Source organism: Andrographis paniculata, unplaced genomic scaffold, assembly GCF_009805555.1.
Source record: "Andrographis paniculata isolate CXL003 unplaced genomic scaffold, ASM980555v1 Contig98END, whole genome shotgun sequence".
Classification (NCBI taxonomy): Eukaryota; Viridiplantae; Streptophyta; class Magnoliopsida; order Lamiales; family Acanthaceae; genus Andrographis; species Andrographis paniculata.
Genome location: NW_026137637.1, coordinates 2,500,071 through 2,523,852, shown reverse-complemented (window position 1 = coordinate 2,523,852; position 23,782 = coordinate 2,500,071). Strand labels below are relative to the sequence as shown.

The window sequence follows — 23,782 nt, the reverse complement described above, 5'->3', positions numbered from 1 at the left end:
TATCCACTTAGTATAATAAATAATCTTATAATTCACAATTTATTACACATATATTACTTTCTTCGTCCCATAGTATCCATTTTTCTATTTTTGTCCGTCTCATAACAAAGTATTTTTTTTAGTAATCGTAGTATCGGCCTAACATTACAAATACCTTTACAACTTAAAATATACTACACAAATGTCATTACATTTTATATTATACAATATTAATAAGATTATTTTAGTCATTTCTACTTTATTATTACTACACGAGACGGAAGAAGTATTATATTATTAAAAATATTGGTATTTTTATTTTTTTTACTATAGATTAATATAATATTAATATTTAAAAATTTAGGGCATAAAAGATAAAACATTCTTTTTTCCATAATGACAAAACATTTTTTTTTTTCATAATGGAATTAAACTAAATATCAATACAAAAATTATTTGAATTATTCAAATTGATTCTTTTTTTTCTTTAATGACGTGGGAATGCAGCCGCTATCCGCTGTCCGCTATCCGAAAGTGCGAAAGTGCGCCACTGGATAAACTTTCAACCAAACTTAATACCCTCCAAATTAAATTTTTTTAATTAACCAAAATTTTGATTCAATTCAATTAGGCGGTTTAGTTCGGACTTATTGCTTATCCCTAAAAAAGTTACATAGAAAGTCTTATTATTACTATTATAAACAATCAATAAATTTAATACTAAAATATATATGTACGTTTTCACTCACATATTAATATATCAAATTATTTTTTATTGTCCAAATTAATATATACTTCCTTCATTTTGGATAAAATGACTCATTTGATTAAAAATACAATATTTTAAATAGTAATCCCCCCGTCATAAACATCGAGCAATATTTATTTTTTGATATGTTCCAAACACTCTACAATATTTTCAAAATAAAAAATAATTAATTATACCTAATCTCTACCCCACACTTTATCCCATCACATCATCCAAATAAAAAATATATATATATATTTCTCTCTTCATCACATCACCTAATTTCTAAATTATTATACTTAATACTACTCACCTAAAAACCCGTGCCAAAAATAAATGTTGCACATTGTTTGGGACGGAGGAAGTATAAATTAGTAAAATTATTAATAATAAATTATATATTATTTTATTATTTTTTATATGAATAATATTATTAGTATTTTAAAAGTATAAATTAATATATATGGTTATAATTTAGAATACGTGTTTAAATAATTTTAACATTATATCTCAATAAAATATATTATACAATATGAATATAATTTTATAAATAATAAAATTGTATATAATGCAAATATATATTTATAATTAATTTAAATTAATTTTATAAAAAATTGGGAGATTTAAATATATATATATATATAATATTTATTTATAAAAGAAAAAGATAAAAAAAAATAATAATAATTCTGAGTGAATTTCACATGTAATATGTTAAAAAGTTAATTAAATTAATTTATATTTGTTGACTATATATTTAAGATAAATAAATTTATTAAAAATAAAAAATGATCATCTATATTAAAAAGGAGACAAATGAATTATTTATTTTTTTTATTATTATTTAATAATGAATGCGGATCACAAAAGCATTGTTGTCCATGTATTTTTATTCTATCATCTATTATACATAATATTAATATTCTTCTGTCAACGAAAAATATATATTCATTATGTTCACTAACAAAATATATATATATTTGTATTTGAGTTATCTTATTATAAAGTAGTTATTTCAAAAAAAATTACTTCTTTTTATAAATATTTCTATTTTATCATATTATTATTTTTATATAAAAAAATGACAAAATTGTATTTACATTGCTTTTAAATATTTATTATAATTAAAATATTATTATTTTATAAATTCTACGTTAAAATTAAATATATACTTAATTAGACAAAGAAAGTATTTTGTAATTTTTATTAGTTCAGATATAAAATATATTTTTATTTCTAATTTAAGAACACATAGGCCCCGTTTGGATTGATTTCTGGCAAGAGCTTCTGCTTCTAAAAAAAGTGGTTTTTTTAAAAGCACATTGCCGGTAGCTTCTGAAATAAGCAGAAGCACTTTTCAGTTAAAATTACTGTTTTATCCTTAATAATAATAATAATAATAATAATAATAAATACAATAATATAATATAATATAAAAATAAATAATTTATATATTATATTTTAATACAAATTAAAAAATATAATTAATTTATTATTTTTAATTTATATACTATATTTGGATTAAAATTTAAAATTTAAATACCGAATGTAAATAGGAGTATATGAATTTTGTAATTATACTTAAATTACTAAATATAATTTATAAAATTTTAAAATAAATTATAACATACAAATTATATAATACTCCCCCCGTTCCAATATAGTTGTCTTGTTTTTCCATTTTCGTCCATCCCAAAACAATTGTCTTATTTCCTTATTTAGTAATTGTGGTCCACACTTTATAACAGAATTATTCTTACTTTTCCAGACTACCCCTAATTATTACTTTAATATACTTTTTAAAATTATTCAAAAAGTAAGAGTATTTTAGTCTTTTACCTTCTACTTTATACCCACTTCTAATTAAATACTATTATTCCTTAATTCCCGTGTCCACTCCCAATAAGACATCTTTTCTAGGACGGAAGGAGTATTATATTATCCTTAAATTAAAATTTTAAAATATAAATAATCAAAATTTAAAAGTACATTTTTTATACTTTAATTTAAAATCTTTAAATATAATTTATAAAATTCAAATTAAATTATAAAAGTGTTATAGAAAAATACTAGTATTATATTAACCGCATGTCCTTTTAAGTAATTTTAACAGTTTAAAAAGTACTTTTAACTATATAACGTCTAAACAGTTTTTTACGAAAAGCTGCTTTTATAATAATTTATCCAAACACAAAATCGAACTGTTTCTGCTTTTGGCTTCTGCTTATTTTATAAGTCAATCCAAACGGACCCTAAACATTGTAACATATTCCAAAATTATATTTATTTAGATTAATATCACTATGCCAAATAAAAAATTTTCAAAAAAGAAAAATGACACGTATAAATTCAATCAACGACTCCCCTCGTCTCAAAACAATAGAGACATTTTGGATGGATACAAGAATCAATGAATAACAAGGTGGAAAAATGTTTCTAACTGACCTGTCGCGCGGTCAATCAAATATCTCACCTACTCCGTGATCACAATTTAATGTAATATAGGGGAAGGGATCGTCTCCACAGAGATTGTGTGATTCACTCTTTCGTGTTCTAATGTAGTAAATAAAGGGGGATTTTTCTTTTATTATCTAATTAAAATAAAATAACAAAGCAATTAAATTAAAGGGGAACTGACTATTAAGGGGATGTCTGGCTCAAGGGATGATGCAGTTATGGCACTTGTGTTCTATCATTAATTCAATTAAATTAATTCTTATTAAAGTATCAATAAATTGGTTATAGTTATCAACAAGCTCTGACAACCAATTTTTCCTTACAGTGTAGGTAATTAAGGTACGACCGTTAACTACCCATAATTAAGCAAATAAACCTAGGTGTGCCCATAAGAATATTGCCTAACCGCATTCCAATCTAGAAAAACCCAATTCAAAACAATTACTACCTAAGAGAAGCAATTAGATTTGATTGTCTAACCCCCGGGAAGGAACTATTCAACCCGGTTGTCACCTATTCAAGTGCGAATACAATTACGGATATCCTACTTGAATTGACTTTAGATTATCAGACTAATTTAAATATCGGTACCAAAATATTCAATCAATCTAACAATCACAAACGCTATTCTCAGAATTAGACAAATATTGATAATCAAAAAGAACTTTTATAAAGAAAATAAAAAATCTCCAAAACAAAAGAACCAAAATATTATCACCCCTCAAACCAGAAAAGTATCTACTCCATAATTAAATAACAAAGAACAAAAGAGAAAGATGAAGTCATAGTGGGAGGGGAAAATCTTCTCTGTCGATTTGCTCCTGCGCGATCTATGAATCTGTCAGTCTCCTGCTCCTGTGCGTTTCTGCCCTAGCCGTTCTCTCCCTCTTGAAACGTGTGATCCCTCATTTTATTTGATGTTTGCCCTAATTATTTTGTAGATGGGCTTTTGGGCCTTTAATTAATTTTATTTCTTTTTTCTGCCAATTATACCAAATTTAATATTTGCCCTCTGCATACAGCAAATAAACAATTCGCATATAAATTAGGTAGAATCCAATCAAAATCACCCAATTATCGCATATGATATGAATATAAAACGCATGCGATTTCTAACTATCAATTCCCCCCACACTTAGATCATGCTTGCCCTCAAGCATAAATTCGAAAAAAGCCAAAGAAATCGCAGGCAACTCGATATGACAAGAGGATCCAACACAAACAATTCAATCCGACTTTTAACACATCAAGCCAAGTCAACCTCACAAGATTAAGTGTTCTTTCACATGCTCTCTGAAGGAATTAAATGTATAATTGGCTCAACACTCAGGTAGTGCAACAAAAGATTATCCTATAGGCTTGAGTAAAAATCAAATCTCCTTACTTAAAATATTTGAATCTAGCATAAAGAATCAAAGGGACTTTCAATAAGGGTTGTAACGGGGCTTATGGTTAGGGTAGGAAAAAGGATATACAAGGGCTAAAATATGTCATAAAAGAACACAATAAGAACACGATGCTAGCACATGAAGAACAAATCGGCATAAACAATCAAATCCTACTCTATTCACTACCCAAACTTTAATAATGAAATTAAATGAAAATACTTTATTAAGATAATTATTTATTTATTTATTTATTTTTATTATTATTTTTTGTTTTTTGTTTTGTTTTTTTTAATTTTTTTAATTTTTTTTATTTCTTTTTTTTTTTGATTTTTTGATTTTTTTGATTTTTGATTTTTTTTTTTTTTTTTGGCGTTTGCCTATATATATATATACCTACACTACCCACAGTTATTCCTTCCTACTATGACTTATTCGTACCCAAAGTTCATTTTTAACTAGTGCCGAAGAAATAAAGTGCATCACAACATGGACTTAAAGTAATTCTTTCTAACATAGGGTTCAAATCGGAGAAGGCTCAATCGAAAGAAGGGTATGAGGCTAAAAAACAGTTTATTATAAAAGAAAAAAATAGGCTAAGAAGGCTCAAATGGGCTAACTAGGGGAATATATTGTGCTGGATAATAAAGAAAGGCTTAATAGGTTACCTAATGCCCTTATCATTTTCAAAATGCAAGACCCGATAGTTGCAAGTTCAACATGCATAATCACTCAAGTTCTAGGTCATCTAATTGAGCACTACAAATCACACATGAAAGAAATTTCCAAAAGCTTGAATATATGCAATTTATTTTCTAATGTGACTTTGGAACATAGGCTCAAATTTTCACAGAGTTCAAACGTCGACTTGACTCAACATATCACCAATCAAATCTCATTAGTCATGCCAAACTAACCTATCACACAAATCACCTTTGACTCACTTCATACTAATCTCAAAAACATGCGAAAAGACAACAAATCAGGCATAAAAATAGCACAAAAATCTCTCCCCACACCTAAAGTATGCATTGTCCTCAATGTAAAGAAAGCAATAAAAGAAGAGAGGAACTTCCCTGGAGTCCATAGGGGGTGTAGTAGTTGGGAGCTTTGTTAACACTTCTTCATTTGATCGTGATTTTTAGGGAGGCTTGAAGTTCTCCTGAGTCCTGCGAAAACAACTAACCAACGCAAGCCATTTAGAGGAGCGGATGTGGTGATTGGTGATGACTGAGCAGGGAAGGAAGAAGTCGACGGCGCCGGAGGTTGGAGGTGGCGACTAAACCAAACAAAACTATCAAAAGTGTTATTAGCAATTGAATAATAAAAATAAATAAAATTAAAGAAAGCAATTAAATGATTTTGGGTTGTCTCCCAGAAAGCGCTTTTCTTTATAGTCTTTGAGCTAGACTTCGCCTCGTATCAATTCTGAACATCGAAATTGGCAACGGGTGTCAACTTTATAGGATCAAGTGAGGGTCCCTCATGGTATAATTTGAAGCGATGTCTATTGGCCACACACTTTTTCTTCGGCTTAGAATTTTGATTCTCCTTATGATATCTTTTTGCTGCCAGCAATGGTGATCCCTTGGGAATCCATCTCCACTTTTCGACAATCTTTTTTCTTTTCTTACTCTCTCCAGTTGGTCTTTTCTCTAACTGTTTTGTCAACAAAGTTCTTCGTTTATTCTTATTACCAACCTCACAAGTTTCCTGCACCACAGAATTAATAACATTAATTGCATATAACGATTCAGATTCAACAGGACATTTGATGGGATTAAAAATATTGAAATGAAATTCTTCTCCATCAAACTCCAAGCTGAGTGTGCCATTTTTAACATCTATCTTTGTTCTTGCAGTGCACATAAAAGGTCTTCCTAACAAAAGAGGCGGTGGATTAGAGCAGCGCGCATCATGCATATCCAGAATATAAAAATCAATAGGAAAAATCAATTCATTCACTTGAACTAATACATCTTCTATCATACCATCGGGATAAGCATGGGTTCGATCAACAAGTTGAATAATAATTCCTGTTTCTTTTAAAGGCCCTAGATTTAAAGAGTCGTATATTGATCGAGGCATGACATTAATAGCAGCTCCTAGATCTAGCATAGCCTTAGTTATCTCAGTTTTTCCAATCTTACAAGGGATAGAAAACATACTTGGATCACCTGTTTTAGGTGGTACCTTTCTTTTGATAACAGCAGAAACGTTCTCACCCGCTATAATATGCTCGTCCCCTCGCAATTTTCTTTTGTTGGTGCACAGTTCTTTCAAAAACTTTGCGTACTTGGGGATTTGGTTGATAGCCTCCAGGAGCGGGATATTAAATTCTACCTTCTTGAATATTTCCATCATCTCTTTTCGTTTGTTTGCCTTTTGTGGTTTCTTCAACCTGTCAGGAAAAGGAGCTGATTTAGTTTCAGTAGGAGGAACAGAGTCAGGAAGTACCTTTTCGTGAAGTTCAGCTTCTTTTTCAATCTCCATCTCAATCTGATCCTCATTCTGTTCCCTTGAGATAGGAGGTGGACCTTCCAATTCCTTTCCGCTACGAAGAGTTATAGCACTCGTATTCCTTGGATTAGGCCGGGAGGAACATTCAATCATCGTATCACTGCAGATAGTGATGGCGCTGACATTTGCTGGATTTGGCTCAGGCTGAGCAGGCCACTTTCCTCTTTCACGTAGTTGTTTCACCTCCTCTGACACTTGATTGATCTGACTTTGTAATTTGTCGACAGTTGACTTCATCTCTTGCTGGAATTGCAGGGTACTGGTAGCCATAGACTTCACCAAGTCTTCCAAAGATGGACTGGAGTTGCTTGCGGTTGCTTGAGGCATCTGTTTTTCATAGAAACGAGGTTGTTGCATCTTCTGCATAGCTCCAAATGGTTGATGAGCATTACCCTGCTGTGCGTTTCCATAACGCAGGTTCGGATGATCTCTCCAGCCTGGATTGTAGGTGTTGGAGTATGGATTGTACGCTGGAGGTCTATTTATACCGTAGTTTGCAGTGTTCACATCCACTACACATTCTTCTTGGAGGGTCGGACATGCATCTGTAGGGTGTCCTGCACTCGTGCATATTCCACACACCTTGACCTGGACACTCGGGTTGGATTTTTCCACGACCATCTTGCGAACAAAGCTCGTCAACTCAGAAAGTTGTTGTTGCATCGATTGGATGGCATGGTCACTGTTGTTTCCGCGCATCTGTCCAACATCCCTTGAACCAAATTGCTGCGTGTTTTCAGCCATCCTCGCAATAAGATATCAAGCTTGTGCCGGCGTCTTATTTACTAGAGCTCCACCACTTGCAGTGTCGATGATGTTCCTGTCCATCAATGATAAACCATCATAAAAATATTGAATCAATAGTTGAGGGGGAATTTGATGTTGTGGACATTTAATGATAAGCTTATTAAATCGCTCCCAATATTCATGGAGCGTTTCACCTGATTGTTGTTTGATACCACATATCTCCTTCCTCAGGATCGCAGCTCTGGAAGCTGGAAAGTACTTCTCCAAAAATTTCTTTTTCATGTCGTTCCACGTGTCGATGCTTCCAGGTGGGAGATAGTAGAGCCAATCCTTTGCAGCATCTTTGAGTGAGAATGGGAAGGCTCTGAGTTTGATCTGTTCATCAGTAACACCTAGTGGTTTCATGCTGGAGCACACCACGTCGAACTCTTGCAAGTGTTTGTGAGGTTCTTCACCTGCAAGTCCATGAAAAGAAGGCAATAAATGAATTAATCCAGATTTCAGTTCAAAAGCAATAGTGTTATTCAGAGTTGGAAAGTTAATGCATAAGGGCTGCTGCGCCAAGTTGGGAGCAGCCAACTCCCTTAAAGTGCGGGTATCCTCAGCCATGATAGTCTCTTGATCACTTTCAGAGTCGCTAGAGCTAGAGATTTTGAGGTGGTTTAAAGATTCTGCCAGCTTCGCAACCTGAGCAGCTTTTCGTTGCTTGGCTTCCTTTCGTAGCTTTCGCTCAACGTTCTCGATCTCAAGATTAAATATCAGTTCACCTGTACGAGAAGAACGGGGCATAAACAAGAGGATAAATTAAAATAATACAAAAGAGTAAAACAAAGCGCCAATCCCGGGCAACGGCGCCAAAAATTGACCTGTCGCGCGGTCAATCAAATATTTCACCTACTCCGTGATCACAATTTAATGTAATATAGGGGAAGGGATCGTCTCCACAGAGATTGTGTGATTCACTCTTTCGTGTTCTAATGTAGTAAATAAAGGGGGATTTTTCTTTTATTATCTAATTAAAATAAAATAACAAAGCAATTAAATTAAAGGGGAACTGACTATTAAGGGGATGTCTGGCTCAAGGATGATGCAGTTATGGCACTTGTGTTCTATCATTAATTCAATTAAATTAATTCTTATTAAAGTATCAATAAATTGGTTATAGTTATCAACAAGCTCTGACAACCAATTTTTCCTTACAGTGTAGGTAATTAAGGTACGACCGTTAACTACCCATAATTAAGCAAATAAACCTAGGTGTGCCCATAAGAATATTGCCTAACCGCATTCCAATCTAGAAAAACCCAATTCAAAACAATTACTACCTAAGAGAAGCAATTAGATTTGATTGTCTAACCCCCGGGAATGAACTATTCAACCCGGTTGTCACCTATTCAAGTGCGAATACAATTACGGATATCCTACTTGAATTGACTTTAGATTATCAGACTAATTTAAATATCGGTACCAAAATATTCAATCAATCTAACAATCACAAACGCTATTCTCAGAATTAGACAAATATTGATAATCAAAAAGAACTTTTATAAAGAAAATAAAAAATCTCCAAAACAAAAGAACCAAAATATTATCACCCCTCAAACCAGAAAAGTATCTACTCCATAATTAAATAACAAAGAACAAAAGAGAAAGATGAAGTCATAGTGGGAGGGGAAAATCTTCTCTGTCGATTTGCTCCTGCGCGATCTATGAATCTGTCAGTCTCCTACTCCTGTGCGTTTATGCCCTAGCCGTCCTCTCCCTCTTGAAACGTGTGATCCCTTCTTTTATTTAATGTTTGCCCTAATTATTTTGTAGATGGGTTTTTGGGCCTTTAATTAATTTTATTTCTTTTTTCTGCCAATTATGCCAAATTTAATATTTGCCCTCTGCACACAACAAATAAACAATTCGCATATAAATTAGGTAGAATCCAATCAAAATTACCCAATTATCGCATATGATATGAATATAAAACGCATGCGATTTCTAACTATCACTAACAGACCAAAATGTCCCTACATTATATAATTATTGCGAAAAAATTAAAATAATTTTGTAAAAGAAAAGGGATTAGTGACCAAAATAGAAATAGGATTATTATTTTAAACAGATAAAAATGATAAAATGAAACTATTATTTTAACATAAGATAGTATTATTTAAATATTATAATATATTAATATTAACCTCCGCATTAAAAAAAAAAAAAAGAAAAAAAAAAGAAACACCTACTATGTGTATGGATAAATTATTATTTAATCTACATATATTATATACTAATCAAATTAGTGTTTAAGTTTCAAATATAACTTCATCTATATTGAGAAGGCACATTTAACATCATTAAATATGAAATTACAAAATTATGTTAAGTAATCAAATTAGGGTAAGTACTCATTAGGAAATAAACTAAATACTTACTACAAAATCTTATCAATCACCAAAAAAAAAAAAATCAAATAAATCCCAACAATTAATGACAATTATTTTTAAATTAAATTTTTAAAAAAAAATCAAATAAATCCCAACAATTAATGACAATTATTTTAAATTAAATTTAAAAATATCGTGATCGCCATCTATATATACACGTCCAACTATCAGCAACAATGAAACCCAACAAAATACATAGAAAAGAAAAAATGGTGTCTTGTAAAAATACTAAAGTTGTTCTACATAGAAAAGAAAAAATGGTGTCTTGTAAAAATACTAAAGTTGTTCTAGTGGGAGTGATTTTGATGTTTGCAACAACCTCCTATGCTCAATTATTTTGCAACGTGTCAATACCTGATTTGTTGACATGTCGACCGGCGGTGACGCCTCCGAACCCGCCGCCCCCGACGGCGGAGTGCTGCTCGGCGGTGTCGAGGGCCGACCTCGCCTGCCTTTGCAAGTACAAGAACAATCCGGGGCTCCCGTTACTTGGCATTGATGTCGAGCTCGCCCTGCAACTTCCGAAAAAATGCAATCTTCCTAATGTACCGCCGTGTTAGTTAAAATGAATTTATTTAACGCTCGTTCTGGAAATTGCAAATAAATTATATCGTTGTATATTGAATTTTCAATAATTTTATTTAATAATTGTTATTATCAATTTGCGGCTGAGTTCAGTGCAATGATTTAATTGAATAAATATTTTATACTCTTATGTTCTAATTTAAAGTATTTTTTTTTAATATTTTGTATGTTCAAAGTACTTTTTTTTTTTTCTATTTTAGACAAATAATCATACATTAATATCAAAATATTTTTAATTTTCATTTAAATTACAAATATATTATTACACATAAAATTATTTTATATATAAAGTTAAATGATGAAAATGTCAAAAAAAGATTTTACACACCTTTACTAACTAATAAAATATTATTATTTTTTAATTTATTACAAAATTCTAAAGAACCCCTTTAATTTGGGACGGATGAAATAATATTTTTATGTTTCTTAATGATTAATAATAGAATTACGAAATATATATATTCTTTTTTGTTCCAAAAGAAAGGTGTTATATTCTACTCCCTCCATCCCGAATCAAATTACATTTTTTTTTTATCATTTTCGTCAGTTTCATCCAAAGAATTTTTTTCATATTTTAGTAAAAGTAATTATATATTAATATTTAAGTATTCTTAACTTTTATTTAAATTATAATTTTATAATTACATATAATATTATTTTATATATAAAGTTAAATGTCAAAATCTTTTATACACTTATAACTCCAAATGGTCTATTTGGAGTAAGACAGAGAGAGCATTTATGTTTGTTTTATTTTCTAAGACTAAAAGTGGGGTGTAAAAATGTTTTTCAAATACTAAAATATCTTTATTTTATGTAATTATTATGAAAAAATGTAGATAGTTTTGTAAAAAGATGAAAAAGTTAGTTATCAAAATGAAAATGAGACTATTGTTTCATTTTCGTCCCACTTATTTTGTCAATTCATTTCTTGAAAAATAATTATATTACTTTAACCTTATTATAAATTTTTTAATTTTTAATTTTTAAAATTTTAATTAGACCAATCAATTATCTTAATCTTACTTAATAATTATTTTTATTATACGAAATTATACCCCTCGTAAATCTTTGTGTTTACAATAGAGTGGACATCATAGCGGGAACAGATGAAATATTATTTTTATATTATATGGGTATTTTTGTCTTTCTCTATTATAACTAATATAAAAAGATTATGTCAGAAAAATAAATGACACTTAACATATAAAAATTGTGGATTCCAATAATTATTTAATACTCCATCTTTCCCACTTAATTTATCTAATTCTTTCTATTTTCATCCGTACCGTACTATATCATTTATTATTTTTTTTTTTTAAATGTAATTACATACTTCAATTACATTTTTAAATTCAAAACTTTTTTTATTTTTAACTAAACTATTTAATCATTTAGTTTTAAACTAAAAAAAACCAATAAGCGGTGGGAGTAATAAATTAAATTTGTAATGAAATATTAGAAAACAATTATACTATAATGGAGTATTAAAGAAAAAAAAAATAGAGTATTTATTTCCTACATGGCGAACAAAACGACGTCATTTTGCAGCCACATTGTTACGCTGCTTCTCCGATGAAGATCATCATCGGCAATGGCGGAGAGGCGTTCGCCACTCTGCTCAAAATCTCCGCACTATTTTTCTTCTCAATCGCTGTCGTCTACCTAGCCAGGCATTTCTCCGACGCTGCCTCTTCGCCAGACAGCCTATTCTTCTCATTCTCCAATCGCGCAGGCCTCCAGACGCCGCAAGAATCTCCCTCTCCCGATTCCCTCACCAAAACCCTAAATGCGTCAAACCACGACGTCCGGACGAATCAATCAGCGCGGCCGGCGCTGCAGAGAATGGGAATTCTCGACGAGAACGGGCGGATGACCGACGATTTCGAAATCGGAGATTACGACCCCAAATTGGCGGAGGCATGGCGCAACGAGAGGGATCGGGAAGGGGATAAGTACAACGCCGTCGGAATCAAGCTCAGCAAAATTCCAATATGTCCGGACGCCATGCGCGAGTACATTCCTTGTTTGGACAACGAGGAGGCGATTAAGCGATTGAATTCGACAGAAAAGGGGGAGAAATTCGAGCGACATTGTCCTGAAAAGGGCAAGGAGTTGAGCTGCTTGATTCCTGCTCCTAAAGGATACAGAATTCCTATTCCCTGGCCCAAAAGTCGCGATGAGGTTAGCGAAACAACATTAGATTCGCCATTTTTGTTACACTCATTGAATTTTGCGAGCTGTGTTGCCTGATTCTGATGATGAATGAATAGCTTACTGTGGAGTAGACGAATTCTCCGAAAATCGATAAATTGTCTTTTGAGTTTGATGCAATGAGATCATAATTTTTTATAACAAGCATACAACTAATAAGTTCGTGTTGGTGAATATATTTGTTGGTTGTAGTAATGCAATATGTCAAATACTTTCGAGAAGCTCGATCAACACATACAAATCAATCGATGAATAGTACATGTAAACAACATATATATATATATATATATGCTTATGATGAAAGAATCGCTTGATGTCGAGTAGACAAAGTTCGAAAATCGATAAGTTTGTTCTTTTAGTTTGATCAATGAAATCATTGTTTTGATTACAAGCATACAACTAATAAGTTTGTGTTAGTGAATTTGTTTGTTGGTCGTAGTAATGCAATATGTTAAATGTAGTTTGATCAATGAAATGGTAGTTTTCGATAACAAGCATACGACCAATAAGTTTGTATTAGTGTATTTATATTTTGGTCCGTAGTTATGCAATATGTTAAATACTTACAAGAATCTCGATCAAGACATACAAATCGATCGATGAATAGTACATGTAAATATTATATGTTGTTTGTGTAGTAAGTGTGCAATGTCCGATAATCTAGTTATGTTGCTCAATAATAAAATTTTACGGAATTATTGTTTGTATGTTGGTTCCTATCGTCGAATATATTGTCATATGATATATTACTTTTGTCTTACTTAAATAGTCTAAACACAAAAAATTTATAATAAATTAAGAAATAATAGTATTATGAGTGAGTTCATGTAAAACGGAAAATTATGTATAGTACATGATGGTAATTTAATAAATAGTGGTAAGAGAGGTAAATTGGTAATCGTGTGGGAAGTGAGCATTATTTAGTATCAATATGATGTAGCTATACAATATGTTGAATTCATATATATATATATATATATTATGAAATGTTGGCTTAAAGTATACAAGATAATGAACCATTTCTTACAGGTGTGGTTTAATAACGTTCCGCATACACGTTTGGCCGAGGATAAAGGCGGCCAGAACTGGATCACCGTCGACAAGGACAAATTCAAGTTTCCGGGAGGCGGGACGCAGTTCATCCACGGCGCAGATCAGTACTTGGATCAGATTGAAAAGGTGGTGGAATGAATTGTTTCCAAATGCTCTTAAAACAGAATTGGACTAAACAAAAGATGGAAACGCCTTTCGATAATCTTGTTTGCAATGCCTTTGTGCAGATGGTTCCTGACATTGCATTTGGCCGCCGCACTCGAGTTGCTCTGGACGTTGGCTGCGGAGTCGCGAGTTTCGGTGCTTATCTATTCTCGAGAAATGTCACTACCCTCTCTGTAGCCCCGAAAGATGTTCATGAGAACCAGATACAATTCGCGCTCGAGCGCGGCGTCCCAGCTATGGTGGCTGCTTTCGCTACGCGGCGTCTGCTGTATCCTAGTCAAGCATTTGACCTGATACATTGCTCGAGGTGTCGGATCAACTGGACTCAAGACGGTACAACTCCTTATCCATTATATTTTGTGTAGTAATTATACAAACCCGAGATTTCTAGAATCTTTAGAGGTGTAAAACAAATTAGTCGTGAGTTTAGTTTGATTCTGCTCGTTAAAAGCTCGTTCGCTAAGCTAAACGAAACGAATACGAATATTAATTTTTGCTCGTTATATTAACGAGAAGCTCAAAATTGTTCATGAACATTCGATAATGGTCGTAAACAAATTAAATTAATATTTTTATATTTAATATATATATGTATAAGATTTTACATAATTCTAATTTTTTTATATAAGTCTATTAATAGATAATAATTATTATTATTATTATTAATTAAAATTAAATTTTACTCCCTCCGTCCCACATAATTTGTCCCTATTTTCTATTTTCGTCCGTCCCACATAACTTGTCCTTTCTATTTTTGGAAATATAATTATGCACTTTAATCGCATTTTAAATTTTAAATTTTATAATTTTCTTAATTTTAATTAAACTATTTACTTATCTTAATCTTAATCTATAATTATTTTTACTAAATAATAATTATTTTTCTAATACACTTCTTAATTACTTACTAATTATACTTTACCTAAATTCCCGTGTCTACAGTAATACATCCATATTACATGGGACGGAGGGAGTATAAAGCAAAATAAAAAATTCTCTTAAGGAGCTGAGCTGAACATTAAGATAAAATTGTTTAACGAACCAAATTCAAATAAAAAATTTAACTCGTAATTTTTAACAAACGAACACGAATTGAGTTTGAGTCTTTAACGAGCCGAGCTCAATTCGACTCGTTAATAGCTCTAAGAATTTTGCAAAGCATGCTTATTATATCCAACTAATGATTAAATGTCAGTCTTGCTTAGTATGATTTTTTCAAAAATTAAATTCAAGACATACTACAAAGAAACGGATCGATAGTCATTTTGATTTTATGTGTTTATTTACCATCATTGTAGTATCATGGACTTACATTGTTCTTCATGAAATCATTTCTTCGTTATATATTAAATTTAAAATTTATAACCTACTCGGTTCTGTGCTACTTCTTACCACGGACATTTAACCATACTTTTTTTTAGATGGAATTTTACTGCTAGAGGTAAATCGGATGCTCCGAGCAGGGGGGTATTTTGCTTGGGCTGCACAGCCTGTTTATAAGCACGAACCGCTCCTCGAAATCCAATGGGAAGGTAACTATCATGAAATTCTGCATAAAACATTTGTGTATTTGGGAAACATTTAGAAGAATTCGAGCTCAGTTGAGTAAAGTTTGCGACGTTTTTCTATATTATCCACTTGAATGTATTACTCGATTTTTAAATATTCTTGATTTTCAGAAATGGTTAACCTTACCAATCGTCTTTGTTGGACGCTTGTGAAGAAGGAAGGCTACATCGCAATATGGCAGAAGCCCGTAAATAATAGCTGCTACTTGAGTCGAGAGAAAGGAATACAACCGCCGCTGTGTGAACCGGATGACGACCCGGACAATGTTTGGTAATATTTCATGCAATCCTTTGAAATCTCCAAAATTTTATGCATCTATTGATTTATACTCCCTCGGTCTCATATTTAACTATTTGTTTGTTTTTTGCACGAAATTTTAGGAATATTACTATTATATTGAGTATAATAGGTAAAAATTTATATAGGAGTATATTTATAATATAGTGTAAGTTTAGGGTTACTAAAAAATAGATTTTTTATTTTGGGACGGATCAAAGTAGAAAAATAGACAGGTAGTTAAGGGATGGAGGGAGTATTATATATTTTGAAGCTAAAAGTGTGTTTGTTTAGATTTATAGTTTTAGATATTTTTACTGAGGTATAGGAAATTGTGAAAGTATTACAACAAATCTTGTTTTTATTGTTATGTATATATATCGTTAAACATGTCAGGTACGTCGACTTGAAGCCATGCATATCGCGTCTACCGAATGAAGAATACGGTTCGAACGTCACAGCTTGGCCCGAGCGCCTGCAGAACCCTCCGGATCGCCTTCAGACCGTACAAATCGATGCATACATATCTAGGAGAGAGCTCTTTAGAGCGGAGTCGCGATACTGGAAAGAAATCGTCGATGGTTACGTGCAATTCTTAGGTTGGGACAAACTCAACCTCAGAAATGTTTTAGACATGAGAGCTGGCTTCGGAAGGTAATCATTTTTGTCATTTTATTTCTTATCCGCACATTATCGCGCCCACCGTAATCTTGCATTGTAAGAGAATCCAAAATGCGTCTATCTTCAATCGCAGTTTTGCCGCAGCTGTAGTCGAGCATAATCTCGATTGCTGGGTGCTGAACGTCGTCCCCATTAGCAGTTCCAACACGCTCCCGGTCATATACGATCGTGGCCTCGTCGGGGTCGTGCATGATTGGTAAGGTTTATCGGTGTTCTTGTTTATAATGATGCGACTAGCGGTGTCGTCGAACATGAACATTTTCAGGTGCGAACCGTTCGATACGTATCCAAGAACCTACGACTTGATTCATGCAGCCGGGCTTTTCGCAGCCGAGCGCAAAAGGTACGACGACAACTTACTCGCATCTACCATTTTTCGTTTCTTGAATTCTTGTACCGAAGTTTTCTTCGTTCAATTCCAGATGCAATATTACAATCATCATGCTCGAAATGGATCGAATCCTGAGGCCCAGTGGGCGTGTATACATTCGTGATACTGTCAATCTAATGGTCAAAATCGAAGAAATCGGCAGAGCAATGGGTTGGGATACGATGGTATTAGAGACGTCGGAGGGTCCTCATTCAAGTTACCGGCTATTGACGTGCCAAAAACGCCTCCCGCTGCGGCCGGAGGCGTAACACAGCTGTAGTTTACTAGGTTAGGCTTAGTATGTGCAATCTGCAGGATCAAATTCATGCAAGAACAGTCCCAAATCCTTTCAAAAATTACTGTCCTTCACTGGCGATCGATCAATTGATCGAGTAAATAAATATCAAATTGTTGGGCGACGTACAACGTTGAAGAACATGTGTTCATCGCTCTGCTGGAAATGGTCCTTTTTGTCGCAAACGACAGGTCGTTAGAATCTCTGGATGGATTTAGCCTTCAGAACCAAGTTCGTCGAGTTTCTTCCCGGATCTCGGCCTCCACACTTGTTGTTTTTGCCCATTCGGGTGTTTCTGAGCTGCCGGCTGTGTCTCCGAGGATGTTTGCTTTCTTCTCTCGGGGTTTTTGTTGGGACCGTGTCGCCATGATGAAGATTGCCGGCTCGCCGTGGCTGGAAACGGTGTTCTCGGAAATATATGCGGCCCGGCCATAACCGATAGGAGAGAACCTGGATTTTGGTTCGGGTGGACGAGTACTCCATACGTCTCCTGAATCGCTTCCGATATCTTTATTAATTGCTTGCTGCTAACCGTCCTTGCCGTATTTGCTGGCTGCTCGAAAGGATCTTCAACCTGATATCATTGTCGGAAAGAGGATAAACAACGAGGTGAGCATGACGTATATGAACATACAACGACGAGGGATAGCGAGAGAGATTACGAATAGCGCATAGGTTTTAGGAAGCCATCTCATGTTGCTGTTGATTTCCTCCATTTGTCCCGAGTACGGGCTAATGCCGTGTGTGGAAGCATTTGAACAGATCTCAGCAAACTACATGAGAAAGGCGATCAAAAAATGAAAAAAAGAAAGAGAGAAATAGCTATCGCACAAACTATCGACGAGAAATTAGGATAACCTTAGCAAGGAAAGAAAGGAAGAGCTCAGACAAAGAACTTTGGTTAAGGTTTGCCCTCCGTTCCGACTTAATTTTGTTTATGTTTACAGCACAAGCATCTTCGATATGTTTTTCTGCAACAGTCCTCACACCTTCAGAACAAATGGATAAAAAGGCATCAGTGACTTCGATTGAAATATTTCATCGCAGTTTAGACAATATATACACACTAGATCTATGCCAAACAGCGAAAACAGGTAATATTGCTAGAATAAACATAAATCTGCACTAGCTTTTGACAATTTGATATAAATCATGTAATAGGGGTACCTGTAAGATCATCGATCATATTTCAGTAACTCGAATTAAGTATTTCATCGCAGGTAATATTGCTAGAATACACATAAATTTGACTGGCTTTTGAGCAGTTTGAGAAAAAGCATGTTATAGGGGTACCTGTAAGATCATCGATCATATTTCCAGGATATACATCTCGAAACGGCGGTAGTATTGCAGGTTTCACTGTCTGCAAAAAATTATAGAATAACCTAGATAAGAATATTAGTAAATGCCCATAGGTGAACAGTTATGCCAAGCTAGTAGATGTCATTTCACAACTTAGAAATCATGTACGCAATGATATGATAACCAGGAACATAGTATATATAAATCCATATATCTTCATATTAGTCTTAGGAGTATAGGAGATGTAAGTATTCACTTATCAAGCTATATCTTTAGGCTTTAAAAAATAGATTCTTAGCTTGAAACACGATGAACGGACTCAAATATCACCAGAAGTTCTTTTGCCAAAAGCAGTTCCAATGTTCTCATTGAGTTATCGTTTCCGAATGCAAGCTTCAATCAAACTCCAATTGATATTGACAAGTTACCTGAAGATGGAAAACCACCAGCAAACTCAGAGAATATGAGTTCAAACTTCCAGATTTCGAATCATTAATATGGTGATTTTTGGCCCACTCCTTCACCTGCATAAAGAAAATGATTAGATCCTTCTTTAAGATGTATTATTTGGACTATCAGTGCTACAGAAACTTGCCAGTAAAACCAAATCACGGAAGCGCCCATCAATCTCATTAACCCAGAATAACATTTTCGATTTCATCTGACCACTTAAATTGTTAATGGAGATGTCACACGAGATGCATCTGCTCTCAAACTTCAGAATAGGGACCCTAGCATTGATGATGAATTGTACCTTGCGAAATCCACCTGCAGACAAATAACTCAATATTTCAAAGATAACCATCCAGCTTCTACATTCGAAATTTTCGTACCCAACTAAAACTATTAAACAGTATTAAATCCTTCCGTCATTCTATTTCAAGAAGTCCGGGGATAAACCACATTCACTCAGGTAACAGTTTCACATAACTCAGTTTTGAGAGAAACGTCTCTCTAGTATAATATCAGCGGTGTAGCTAGATTTACCAAGTAGAAATGTAAAACTTGCATTCAGGCGAGTCAAGTTACAATTGATCAATGTTCATCATTACTACAAAATTGCTTCACTGCTGCCAAATCTTTGAACATTCTGAATACATTGCATTCAGATATGAAACAAAGCAAATCCATAAGCTTACAGAACAACCAAGCTACCAAGAGAAGTTTCTTATTCCATTTATTTATTTATTCAAAAAGGGTAGAGATAAAATGCAAGCAGTATTATATTCCAATAGTAAAACATCAGGACAGTATTGGAATCTTTTGTAAGTAAGTTACCTTTGTCCCTCAAAGCCGACAAAACATCACCTAGTAACTTCTGCTTTTGCTTTCTTCCAGGAGATGAGATGTATGACCCATTTTGCAGCTCAATTGATATATCCAAGTCTCCCCATTTTGTGAAGAAATTGGACACAAACGATCCAAATGGTTCCACAGTTGCACCTGTTTCCAAAGTATTTGAAAACAATACATCAATTTATGTTGTTGACTTACACATTTCCAGGAAACTATATAACAATTATTGTGAGTGTAGCTATAAACCAGTGTTCAAACTGCATAATACAAACCTACTCAAATTGACAAATATGATTTCAATATTAAGGCGTCACCCTTTCTGATAAGTTCTTATAAAAAACAATATTAAAAAATGAACCAAAAACAACCACATAGAAGATTAAGAGAAAGAAGAGTAATAAATTTAGTATCCAAAAAAAAAAAAACAGTTAATGGACACAGTGAATATTGCTTTAAGTAACTGAGTTGAATATTTTGTTTCAGAATTCTCTTCACCATATTAATCTTCATATGGCGGCAATAAGAAGTTTTTATTTATATTTTATACCTTAGTGTATTATAATGTAAACAATCAGATCCATTTTTATCAAGATAACAAGAACTGAAGGAAGAGAGAAACCCGTGATTAAGACTAGCAGTAAAGCAAGTTTTCTTGCTCTGTTCCCTTTTGATGAGGAATCATCTAAAAGCACTAGGTTATGCAACAAATTCTGTAAAGTAAGAGGATTAATATTGAATACCATTAGCAATAATGCTTAGAATAGCGTAGACTTGGTCATTGACGATACCTTCCTAGTATGAGAGGGAAATAACTGCCTGATTATTTATGTTAAATTGATTTCCGTGTGCAGCTCCAGCCTATTAATTAGACAGGCACATGCATGTGAAAATTATAGTAAATAGGAAAAGCCTCAAAAATAATGTGGACTATGTGATGAAATGGTGTGAGTGGATTCAAAATGTTTATTTGTTTATTCAAAAATCCATTTTCTTATACTGAATACATATACAAATTATCCCGTAACAACATTTTTTGGCATGCAGAATATATATATATATATATATATGTATGTATGAGCACATAGCCACATAGATTCTTCAGTTCCCACTAAAAATTCAATCACACAAAATTTTGCAAAAATCCCTGGCTACCTTAAGGCATAGTTCCCAATCCCAGTTGCACAACATACAATTTTATATACACATATATGATGTGTATCACAATGCAAACAACCAATTAAATTATAATAATGTCCGTGAGAAGACTTTCAATTCCATAATTTCACTAAAAAATCTCCTACCATCCAATGGCATGTCTTCGCTTATTCTATCCAAATCCTCTTCACTATTTCCAACTGGCCATCAGGAAATTCAGAATATTACACTCGGACATTCACAATATTACACTTACTATCCAAAGCCACTTTCCAGATAACCATCTTGAGGACAAGACAGTTTTCAATGTAGGGGGTAACAATAGAAATCAAGCTACACCTGTGCTAGCTCATTTATCACATGGTGCAAGGATGATCGTGCTTTTTTCTAATGTTTCAATTATGTCAGGTGGGTGGAGGGGAAGAGATTTCCAGGAAATGCAATAGCATTCTTCTTTACTGAGCAGATTCTTAATTACAATCCTTCTTCTTTAAGTTCATATAGAGGGCTTCAGTTGCTGTAATCTGTTCAATTACTTTGCTTGTCTCCACCAAATTTTGATTTGAGGAGTGGGTTTCAATGCAAAGATGAACACAAGATATATTTCTCCAAGACTGTCAACACAACAAATTTCAGCATATATACACCCTCCATATATCTTTCCATTTTGTTTACTAATTGACATTAAACAAAAGATGGAAATGTAATCTGCTTAATTCATTCTTCACAAACTAGAAGAGCAGGTAATTCTAATCTAAACAATGATTTTTAACCATACTCCACTTTTGAAAATGCAAAGCTGAACAAAATGAACTATGTTTCTCTAGTATATAGCACCAAAGATCAAGCTTCTCTAGCTATTTGAATTGAACAACATGCAAATAATCTCTGAACATAATACAATAAATATGAAATTTCATGGATAAAAATGTTGTGTGATTCTAGAACAGAAAAGGACAAAGCTACAAATGAATGATAAGTTGGTGCTAGATAATTAGCAAATCCGTTTTCCAACATCACATCATGAATTGGGACGAGAGAATTTGGAAAGCAGTATGATCACTAACTGCTTTATGCCCTAATGCAGTTGATTCCTGATGTAAACTAATTCTCCCCTAATATACAAGATTTTGGGTTGCCTGTCCTCAATTAACTTTTCAAAGGTAATAATTTTTTTGATATTCAAATCAAATGCATAAGTGATGTAACAAATAAGAGGAAAAAACTTAGGAAAGAATCATTTACCTCTCAAACTTTCAATTGATGCAACAATAGCTCTAACTTCATTGATAATATGGAATCTGACTGCCCAATGCTCGTTCAATGGATTAATCATTTGAAGAATATTCTTCACAGTGAGCTCCAATGGGTTAAAACCATTCATTTTCAGTGGCCCTCACTGAAGTCACATGCCCTCAAATGACATAACATCCCCTGCATGTCAAGTGTATCATGAAAAGCATAAGTGGTTGAAAGTTGAACAGGGCCAAGAATGATGTTGCCCATGTGTTGTGTGTTATAAATTTATTCTTCAAAACTATATATATAATATATATATTAACAAGAAACACACAGATCATGTAACATATTGGAAGCAGCATCACAAGAGAACACAATGTTATTCAGAAAAGTTAACTTCATCTAAAGATAAGCTCTACATTTAAATATAATATAATACAATTGAACTAAAACAATTTAAGTGCTTCTTCAATCGCTCAATTCAAATGTTTGAAATTTTAATTGTATTGCACAAAACATTTGAGTCACTGTCGTTCCCATAATAAAAGAATTTATGCGAACATAAAACCCCAATAACAAAAATTAAAATAAAACAGATGCACAGAACAATTGATTACTGTAAAGCTCCAATCAATCCGTATACAAAACAGATGCACGCATCGAAAATCGCGTCTACTGCTACTGTGAAACTTAAAAAAACGACGATAGCTCAAACAATTACCAAAGCACACCACCGCGATCTCACCTGGGAAACTGCAGATTAAAACCAACACCAAAAGAGAAAGAATTTCGCAAAAAGAGATAAATTCAAAACACATAAGATCATTGAATAAATAAATAAAGTTAAAACGACAGATGACCTTCCGAATAGCATCCGATCAACACTGATTGAGGCTAATACGAGAACCATGGAAGGACCTCGGGTAGGATTGCATTGCTCAAAAATTAGGGTTTCCATTCCTAAATTGCGCCATGGCTCTGTGAGATGCTGAGGCAGAGACAGAGACAGAGACTCAGAGAAAGCGGGAAAGGAATATTTGGTACAGCGATTCTGCTTTTTATTATTTTATTTCTATTTAATTATTTATTATTTTTATTTTTCGGAATTTGGACCAACGACTTTCATTGACTACAAAGAAGATCTTAGTTGGATCAAACATTATTTTAATATTTTAATAGTAAAAATTTAATATTTTATGTAAAAAAAAAACAATGCATTGAATCCGGATGAAAATAAAATTTTCAAAAGGATCGAAAAACTTTAAATATAAATATTCATGCCACAAACAAATTTTATTTAAAATATAAACA

The 23,782-nt window shown here is 33.0% G+C and overlaps 2 protein-coding genes, 1 non-coding gene and 1 pseudogene across 3 annotated transcripts; 2 read left to right on the top strand and 2 right to left on the bottom strand.

Moving 5' to 3' along the window:
• Positions 1–5,991: 5,991 nt before the first annotated feature.
• On the bottom strand, positions 5,992–10,767 carry LOC127243774 (uncharacterized; annotated as a pseudogene).
• Positions 7,964–8,070, top strand: LOC127243999 (small nucleolar RNA R71). Its single transcript, XR_007837076.1, has one exon. It is a non-coding gene; the product is annotated as a small nucleolar RNA R71 (small nucleolar RNA).
• Positions 10,768–12,416: 1,649 nt separating the features above from the next.
• On the top strand, positions 12,417–17,453 carry LOC127243940 (probable methyltransferase PMT11). The gene is made up of 9 exons (XM_051264186.1): positions 12,417–13,040; positions 14,100–14,249; positions 14,351–14,621; positions 15,710–15,820; positions 15,968–16,127; positions 16,530–16,787; positions 16,888–17,010; positions 17,080–17,157; positions 17,237–17,453. The coding sequence occupies exons 1-9, from the start codon at positions 12,432–12,434 to the stop codon at positions 17,451–17,453; spliced, it is 1,977 nt and encodes a 658-aa protein (XP_051120143.1). The 5' UTR covers positions 12,417–12,431.
• Positions 17,454–17,510: 57 nt separating this feature from the next.
• On the bottom strand, positions 17,511–23,505 carry LOC127243941 (protein HESO1). The gene is made up of 9 exons (XM_051264187.1): positions 23,332–23,505; positions 22,478–22,666; positions 20,060–20,224; positions 19,377–19,549; positions 19,210–19,305; positions 18,773–18,842; positions 18,338–18,468; positions 18,142–18,252; positions 17,511–18,053 (listed from the first exon to the last, which is right to left on the bottom strand). Exons 2-9 carry the CDS (start codon positions 22,614–22,616, stop codon positions 17,694–17,696), a joined length of 1,245 nt encoding a protein of 414 aa, XP_051120144.1. The 5' UTR covers positions 22,617–22,666; positions 23,332–23,505; the 3' UTR covers positions 17,511–17,693.
• Positions 23,506–23,782: the final 277 nt, after the last annotated feature.

Coding starts and splice junctions, on each gene's coding strand:
- LOC127243940 (XM_051264186.1), top strand. CDS start 12,432: ATGAAGATCATCATCGGCAATGGCGGAGAGGCGTTCGCCACTCTGCTC. Junction 16,128..16,529: donor GACGACCCGGACAATGTTTG/GTAATATTTCAT, acceptor TAAACATGTCAG/GTACGTCGACTTGAAGCCAT. Junction 17,158..17,236: donor TTCGCAGCCGAGCGCAAAAG/GTACGACGACAA, acceptor GTTCAATTCCAG/ATGCAATATTACAATCATCA.
- LOC127243941 (XM_051264187.1), bottom strand. CDS start 22,616: ATGAATGGTTTTAACCCATTGGAGCTCACTGTGAAGAATATTCTTCAA. Junction 19,550..20,059: donor GTCGGCTTTGAGGGACAAAG/GTAACTTACTTA, acceptor ATTTGTCTGCAG/GTGGATTTCGCAAGGTACAA. Junction 18,469..18,772: donor TATGATCGATGATCTTACAG/GTACCCCTATAA, acceptor TTTGTTCTGAAG/GTGTGAGGACTGTTGCAGAA.